The 8,477-nt window shown below is 41.8% G+C and overlaps 1 protein-coding gene across 6 annotated transcripts in view; it reads left to right on the top strand.

Annotated features, from left to right (window-relative positions):
- LOC119474289 (apoptosis-stimulating of p53 protein 1-like) overlaps positions 1-8,477 on the top strand; it is a 65,994-nt gene that overhangs the window by 41,709 nt on the left and 15,808 nt on the right. For 5 of the 6 annotated variants that reach the window (XM_037746228.1, XM_037746227.1, XM_037746226.1 and 2 more), the window contains 7 exons: positions 2,294-2,350; positions 2,721-2,841; positions 3,194-3,273; positions 3,380-3,547; positions 3,630-3,770; positions 3,891-4,089; positions 5,117-5,245. In XM_037746228.1, coding sequence (XP_037602156.1) covers positions 2,294-2,350; positions 2,721-2,841; positions 3,194-3,273; positions 3,380-3,547; positions 3,630-3,770; positions 3,891-4,089; positions 5,117-5,245 — 895 coding nt within the window. The remainder of the gene's footprint in view (positions 1-2,293; positions 2,351-2,720; positions 2,842-3,193; positions 3,274-3,379; positions 3,548-3,629; positions 3,771-3,890; positions 4,090-5,116; positions 5,246-8,477) is intronic. The other variant, XM_037746229.1, reaches the window with a different exon arrangement.

Here is an 8,477-nt window from a genome sequence, read left to right as displayed (position 1 = left end):
AATGAAAATCAATACATCATTATGTTTTTAAAATGTTACATGATGTGGTGAAAGGGTGTCAGGGTGATGCCTCGTGCTTAGCAGCAAGCAAAGTCATGAAGTATGACATTTTTCAGTGTTATACATGTACTGTAAGTCAAGAATGAACATATCATGGCTATTGTTAGTACTCACAGGCGTCAAGATAGCAGCTTGTGGAAGACAATGAGTGCACGGGCAGAGTGCACACAGGCAGGTAGGCCGTCTTTTGGGCCGAATTAATGATTGGACGAGTCTATTATAGTCTTGCGACAGCCATAGATACCGCATTTTTTTCTTTTTTTCCCCCAGAGTATTTGATTTATTGATTGCCGTCGGGATGTAATGAGAATTTCAACATATATAACAAAAAATGTATCTGAGCAGCACTACCAAACCTATAGCTTTAAATGTCTTAAATGTGAAGAAATAAGTGATTCAATGGTAACATAAGTGAAGATAGGTGTGTGAGTAGACTGCAGGTGTGCTGGTGTTTTATTGAACTCTAATTACTCAACTTTTCTAACTGCAAAAACAAAAGTTTAAACACAGATGGGACATGTACTGATCTTGCAGCATATCTTTTTTTAAAGCAGTGAAAACCAGTAAATGGTATTTGTATGAAATATTGATCAAATGATGAGGAAATGATGCCATTATCAGTGTAATAGCAGCATGTGCCACTTGCACAGCAGCAATATTTCTATTTATATCTTTCTTTTTAGACGGCGTCTTTATCAGTCAGTACAAAGAAATTCTAAATGACAACTTGATGAATGCGAAGCTGTTGATACACAATAAACTCAAGAATCAGACGGCAAACTGACGGTTCAAAACAGTGAGAAAAATAAGGACAAAAAGACATTTGAGATAAAGGGTTCAGAGTTAAACAGGAAATGTTTGCGTTCATGTCGCTCTAGTAAGTTGTTGATTGAGGAAATACAGTGTTTGCCTTAGAGCGGTCATTCCCAAAGACTGGGTCTGGACCCACAGGTGGGTCGCAGAGGATTTTATTAGGGTCGCCAAATAAATTAGCAGAATTTCTTCCATAGTCTTTTATTGAACATTTATGTCTGCAGTTCACCTTTGAGCCACATGAGGAAGCCTGAATGTTCGTATTGTTCTGATAATTGTAGCCAACTTATAACATTGAATCTAATATGAAAGGTTAGCGTATGTTCTGTTTGTTTAACCTTCCTGTTGTCCTCGGGTCAAATTTGGCCCGTTTTCAAACTTCATTATATCATAAATATGGATGTTTTTAATCTAATTGCCCCAAAATAACATGGATGGTTCCCTACTATGGTCTTTGAAAAAGTTAATGATTTATGGGTGTTTTATTTAAATTTATTGCATCAATTTTGACCAGGAAGACCACATGTGTCATTATTTGCTGCCATTAAAAACATTTAAATGGTTTTTCAAAACAATATTCTAACTAAACTTTGACATATACCAGCCTGTGATAATCCATCAACATTATGTTCCTCTGATAATAACTATAGTCAAAATAGTTCATAATTTTTGGGGGTTTTTTCAACTAAAAATATAGGTATAATTTCACGGAAATTAGGTTTATTAACCTTAATAAAAAAAAAAACTTGTAAAACTTGTGGGGTAATAATTTGGAAAGAAGTTGGCCAAAAAGGTGTCACACAGAATTAGGTGATAATTTATACTGTATGTTTTATAAACAGTCAAACGAGAAAAAAGTTGCACGACTGACGGGAAGACAATAGGAGGGTTAACTGATGAGAGTAAAAAAAAAACGATCCTGTTAACTCCACCTAAATGCATTTATTTGGTCTCATTTATTAAGTATTTAACATGTGTATATGTTTTTAATAACATGCATTAAACAAAGATGTGATTTATCAAAAGTATACCTCTTCAAAAAAGCTGGTTTACCTATTCAAGATAATATAAGGCGATGTGGAAAATGGCAGTAGAGATGATCAGGAATGTTCATTTACGCATAAATTCTCACAATTTATAGATAAGGCCTATTGTGAATTGGGTCGCGATGGTTTGTCAACACTGCCTTAGAGGATGAGAGTAGAAAGAAGGAACATGGCCTCATCCATTTGGAGTTATTATGGTAACAAACAAACTCACAAAAATAATGTGTTTCATGAAAGAAATGTTTATAGCAAGTACTCTAGCAAACTGGGGTCATGTTTGTGCCATCACTGAGTCTGCGCAACTGAAAACGTGTCTGGAAATGAACGAAAATCTAAAAATTGTACATGTCCTCACCTTTTTCTTCTTCTTCTAGGAGCAGAGACTGAGGTACCTTCACCAGGGAGGCAGATCTAACCAGGGACAGACACAGGTGGGCTCCAGATGTCTGTCTGTCTGTCTTCTATCAGTCTTTAATAAGTCTTCTATAAGGCACCGGAACATATTTAAAACCCTTCATCTTACATATATATATACGGTAGGGTAGTCAGTCATGACACGTGTTATGCAGGCTGACCCAGAAGTTAGCTCCACCAAGGTTCCTTGGTCGAAGCCCCACTATAAAATGTCTACATTATAATAGCGTTCACTAACTGCCATCTGTTTAGTGCATTTTCATAAGTTGGATATAACAAGGTAACTTCAAAATATAGACTGTTAATCTTTTGTCACGTTAAAAGTTGACTAAAAATGAAATGAAAATGTGTCTTTTTTTCTTCTTCTTCTTCTTCTCTCTTGTTTAGTCTGAAGCTGAGAAGCTGCAGCGGCTGAAGGAGCGAGTGGACACTCAGGAGGCAAAGCTGAAAAAGATCCGAGCCATGAGAGGACAAGTCGACTACAGCAAACTGATCAACGGAAACCTCTGTAAGCCTAAACACTCTGCAGAGATTATGACTACATGGATTACAGGCGCTGCAGTACGACCACATATTAATAGTATAGTATCGTGAATAGTATGAGGGAAACCTGTGCAAAAATGTGGCTAAAAAAATACATTGAAGGTGACCTTGAAAGTGAACTTAAATGTCATTGTCACTTTCCAAAAGTAATAGTAGTCAGAAGCTAATAAATGACATGTTGCTGTAGATGCGTGCAGGCATGCAAATATAGAGACAAACTTAAATGGGTTTAATTAGTAAGCAGTGACAATGGCAGTGATCTCATTGTACTTGAACTATTTCAGTCTAATCTGTATTGTCCTGGTGTCTGTGTCCAGCTGCAGAGATCGACCATGTCAGCAGCTTGTTTCAGGAGAAGCAGGCCGAGCTGCAGTCTGCCGTGGTCAGAGTCGACCAGGTAATGTGGAGGATTGTTTGTCACTGAGGTGGAGTTTCATTATCAAAATCAAGCGAGTTTGAGTTGGGTGAGTTCTTAAGCTCTCTCTCTAAATGTTTTTTACCAGTTGACCCAGCAGCTGGACGACTTGAGGAGAGGACGCCTTCAGCTACACTCCGTTGCGCCAGCTCAGGGGACACACATCGGGTCCCAGGGTGCACCCGCTGGCCAGAAAGGATCACCCCTGTCTGGGCCCGCAGCCCTGGAACTGAGGAAACTCTACCAGGAGCTGCAGGTAAAAATACACCAACTCCTTCTTTCAGCATTAAAAAAAGAAGAGAAGAGTGTATAAGACTTCTTATGCTGTGCGTTTTCAGGCTCGTAACCGTCATAACCTGGAGCAGAGCAGCAAGTTGGCCCAGAACAAGGAGCTGCTGAACAAGAGGAACGCCCAGGTGACGGTGATGGATCAACGCATCGGAGATCTGAGAGACCGGCTGCATAAGAAGAGAGCAGAAGTACACGAATCAGCTAATGGAAACACACCTCATTTGTGTTTCATTTCTCTTGACTGTTAGATTTAAAGTTAGCTTGACAGTTCCTGTAGGTCTAACACTGTGCGTCTATCTTTGCTTCAGCTGACTCGTATGAACGGAGGAGGAGTTCTGTCCTCGCCTCAGACCTCTTCCCACCCAGGAGGTGGAGTTTCAGGGCGAGTAGCGGCTGTCTGCCCCTACATCCAGGTTCCAGCGGAGGGAAGACAGGAGGCGGGGTACAACCTGCCACCCGACCCACCGCCCAAACCCAAACCGCTCAGCCACATCCGCTCACTCTCAGGTTGGCACAACAAGTTTTTGTTTTGTTTGTTAGATATCTTAAAGGGATAATTCGGGTGTTTTGAAATGGGGTCGTATGAGGTACTTATCCATAGACACTGCTGGAGATGACGGTCGGCAGTTTGGAGAAGCAGACGGGAGTTACAACACGGAAGCAAAGCAATGGGGCCGGCAGCAAAACATATTTTAGCCACCTTAAAGAAAGGCCCTCCTAAAGAAATCAATATCCGTTTACGTGCCATCAGACAGCTATATATTCTATGTTTCTGATGGGGAACTGATGCCGCTATCAAACCAACCAGACTCCATTGGGGAAAAAACAGTAATTTTACCTCGCAGAACACGGGAGCTGCTGGTCTACTGCTGCCTCCATCAGTTAGTCTGTTTGTGTTATTATGTGGATAGTTCAGATTCACCAAAGTCACACAACAGCACAAACAAACTACCCCATCGCAAAATATGTTTTGCTGCCGGCCCCGTTCACAGCAGCATATTGCTTTGCTTCTGTGTTGTAACTCCTCTCTGCTTGTCCAAGCTGGTGGTGTGCCAACCATCATCTACTGTAGGTAATACACTGACTATGGATAAGTATCTCATACAACCCCACTTCAAAACACCCAAACGATCCCTCTAAGACGCTGCACAAGATATGGATCAGTTTGTTTGCCGTCTTTCACTTCAGAGTGTTCTTATGTCTCTTATCTTATATCTCTGTCCGGGCTCTAACTTGCTGTCTATTTCCTTTTCCTGTCTGTTGGCTCCTTTTTTTCCTCTTCCCTTATCTGTTGTTGTTGTTATCTTAATTGTGATGTGTGTTCGTGTTATCGGTGATCTTGTGATCATTGTTTTGTCACTTGTTGATGTCGTCGTGGTGGTGCTTGCTGTTGTGACTGTTCCTGTTCCTGTTTTGTGACACCATCGTGATGTCATCGTGATGGTGTTGTTGATTGATGTCGTTTTGGTGGTTGTTGTTGCTGTCGTGGTTGGTCTATGTTACTGTCTCTTTCGTGGTGGGTGTGGCCATGCAGAGGAGGACAGGACTGGCATCAGGAAGCCTCCCAGCCAATGGAAAGTGTCAGATTTAGACATCGTCCTGTCAGAGCCCACTGAGACGTGGGAGGGACCTCGGTCCCCTCAGGGGGGCGATAGTGACAACAGTGAGTCCCTGGAAGACGCTAGAGAAACCCTCTAGCTCCATTGGTGACAGTATAGATTAGCAGCACCTGCTTCCTCACTACTTCATCTGCACCTTAAAGTTACTACAAGGAACTTTTAACTGGTTATAAAAACGTCTCGATTTAATACTGATGCCTCTACTCAAGCAAACGAGACCATCAGCAAGAATGTTGTCTATTTCTATATAGTTATTCTTAATGCTTGTCATCGGGTCCGATTCTACGCAAAATCAGACGAATTTGCGGCACGCACGTTCACCAGAAACTCCTTCAGCTCAGACTCCAGCGAGGCCCCCGGCAGTGACCAGCCCGTCATGGGCAGACCCAGATCCGGCTTCGCTGGCGCCTTCGAACTGCAGTCGGACTTCTGGCGGGAGTCATCCTCCGGCCAGGAGCAGAGCTTTGCCTCGCAACACCGACACCGCGCTGCTGGAGGCCCAGGCCGTATTGCTGACCCCGCTGGAGGGATTGGCGGCATGGGAGAACCAGAACCGGGACTGCGTGGGGCAGACTGTCAGACTCTGCTGCAGTAAAATGAAAGGTTTTCTAAAGGGACTCTGGTGCTCAGAAACACTACCGCTTTTGTCTAAATCAACACAATTAAAAGTTCCTCGTAGTAGCTTAAAGGTGCAGTGGGTCTGTTGATAGTATTTCCTGCATGTTTCCAACACACTTATGTTTTATTGAGCCTTAATCCCCAAAAAGCAGACACGTTCTTAGTTTGAGTCCTGGGCTGAGAAATCGAAGGGTGTCTTCAAACCAAGAACACTGTGGAGTGCTTTTGTCTAACTATGCAGAACAGATGGTTGGGAGAACATAATTGAATCAGCTACAGAAAATGACCTCAAAATGTACGGGTCATGTGTATAAGGACACAGACATGACATCTGATAGCCAGCAGCTGCTCGGGGTTAGGAAGCCTAGCGTAAGAAAATAAACTGAGGGCAAACCAGAGTCTGGACTGAGGCTCATATTCAATTACGTCTTCCTACCTGGTGTGAGAAATTAGCCTTTTCTCCTCATTTCCAGACCTTTATGCTAAGATAAGCTAACGTCACATGGCCGAAGCTTCATATTATATGAGATATGAGACTCTCAACTACTCTCGGCAAGAAAGCAAATAAGTGTTTTTCCCCCAAATGTGGAACTATTCCTTTAACACATTATTGAGTGTAGTTAATAATCACACTAGCCTAACTTATTAATGTCAACATCCAGTCCACATGGCTAGAATCAGCTTTGTCAACATATAACACAGCCTTGCCTCATTAACCACTGACCATTCTGCAGTATACACCCATGCAGGCTGGAAGTAGCACAGCAGTTCTACTCACTTAGCTGAACTGCTGGGTGTGAGTGAAGTGTCCTGAACCAGCACTGATACAAATCCCATTGTGCTCTTGAATGCCAAAGCAAATGCCACAGCTCTATTTATTATCCCAGCTTATGTAATGTGGAAAACACGTAGTTGTAAATCGTGTCAACAGTCTAACGAATGACACGACATATGAATGAAAGGAAGTCTGAGGTATACGCTTGTAGCTATATACAGTCTGTGTGCTGTGTGTGTGTCTGTGTGTCTGTGTGAGTCAGATAAGGAGAGATTTTAGGTGGTGGTGGTGGTGGTGGTGTGGGGGTAGGGGGTCATGGCAGCTGTTGTCGCTGTCATCAGAGTGATTAAGACTCTCTAACAAATGTGAGCTATGAATATCTATTATACTGCATGAATGCTAATAAGCATAAGCATAGCAGTCTACAGTCAAATCACAATTCCGTGGATTCCCATTAGCGCTAGAAGTGAATAATTACAAGTGAATAATTTATTGGTTCATTGAAAGGAATAGAAGAGAAATGGTTTCATATTCCACTGATGTAAACTAATATTTGCTGTAAAATTGTAACGGGAGACAGTTTTTCTGAAACAAAAGCTCTTTTTTTAATGTCCTATAAGGAGACTTTATGTAATGATCAATAGGAAAAGGCTTCAAAAATCCTGATGCTTCTGTTTTTTAGAGAAAAACAGATAAACTTGTCCTTTTATTAAAAATCCGGTATGGTCCTGTCAGTGTCGTCTCCCTGTGATACGATTTGTGCAGCTTGCTTGATTACAGTACGCAGTATTAAATGTGATTCATCTTTAAATATTCATTGAATTTGTAGGAACAGTTTGACACTTTGGGAAATCAAAGGTCAAAGGTCAACTTTATTAAACAGTTCGACACTTTGGGAAATATACTTATTCGCCTTTTTTTAGATGACAATATGGGTGCCACTCTCATGTCTGTATGCTAAGCTATGCTGCTGATAAGCTTAGTTTAGCATTAAAAACTGCAACCAGAGGGTAACAGCAAGCCTGGCTCAGTCCAAAGGTAACAATTTCCACCTACCTGCACCTCTAACGCTCACTAATTAACATGTTGTAGCTCGTTTGTTTAATCTGTACAGAAATCGCAGTGTAAAAACAACAATTTTATTTCAGGGGTTATGTGATGGTTTATTTCTTGGCTGGTTTCAGCCACTTCTTGGAGTCTTGTGTTGTTAATTAGTAAGCTTTAGGTGGTGCTGATGGGAGGATTTTTGTTACCTTTGGACGGAGCCAGGCTAGCTATCAATCTTCTCGTCTAACTATCGACAAGGAAGCGAAAAAGCAAGTTTCTCAAAATGTTGAACTGTTGCTTAAATCCTCACTAAATATAATGAGACATGTCAGATTTCACATATTCTATTCTTACTATTGAGAGTCTCACTATTGATTTCTTTCAGAGGCTCTGAAATACATTGAATATTGCCACAAACTATCACCAATCATCAAACCTCAGTTCAAGAATACAGAGATTGGCGTTCAAAAACTGACATTAGATGTGACCTAAAGAAGACGTGTGAGTAGTGATGAGCTTCTTGAAACCCCTTAACCTGAACTTGAGCTCTTTGTCTTTTGCATCAGGGCGTTCTGTGATGCCACTGGCGCTGTAAACTGTACTGTCTTTCCTCCCCGACACTGAGCGATTGCTTCTAATCTGGGCTCTCAGGCAGATGGCCAAGTTTCCACCTCGCACTGTTTGTTTCCTGTCGTGACCGTTTGCTTTCTTCCTGAGGTCAGCAGGTTACAGCGGCAGTCAACAGGCTGCACAGCGCAGCTTAATGACTGCAGGACTCCCAGGTTCACTAGTTAATCAGTATTAGTCCGGTATGTGCCAGACAGAACTGTGACGTG

This window comes from Sebastes umbrosus, chromosome 16, assembly GCF_015220745.1.
Source record: "Sebastes umbrosus isolate fSebUmb1 chromosome 16, fSebUmb1.pri, whole genome shotgun sequence".
NCBI classification, from domain to species: Eukaryota; Metazoa; Chordata; class Actinopteri; order Perciformes; family Sebastidae; genus Sebastes; species Sebastes umbrosus.
Note: the sequence above shows the minus strand (reverse complement) of the source record. Positions and strands in the feature narration are given on the sequence as shown.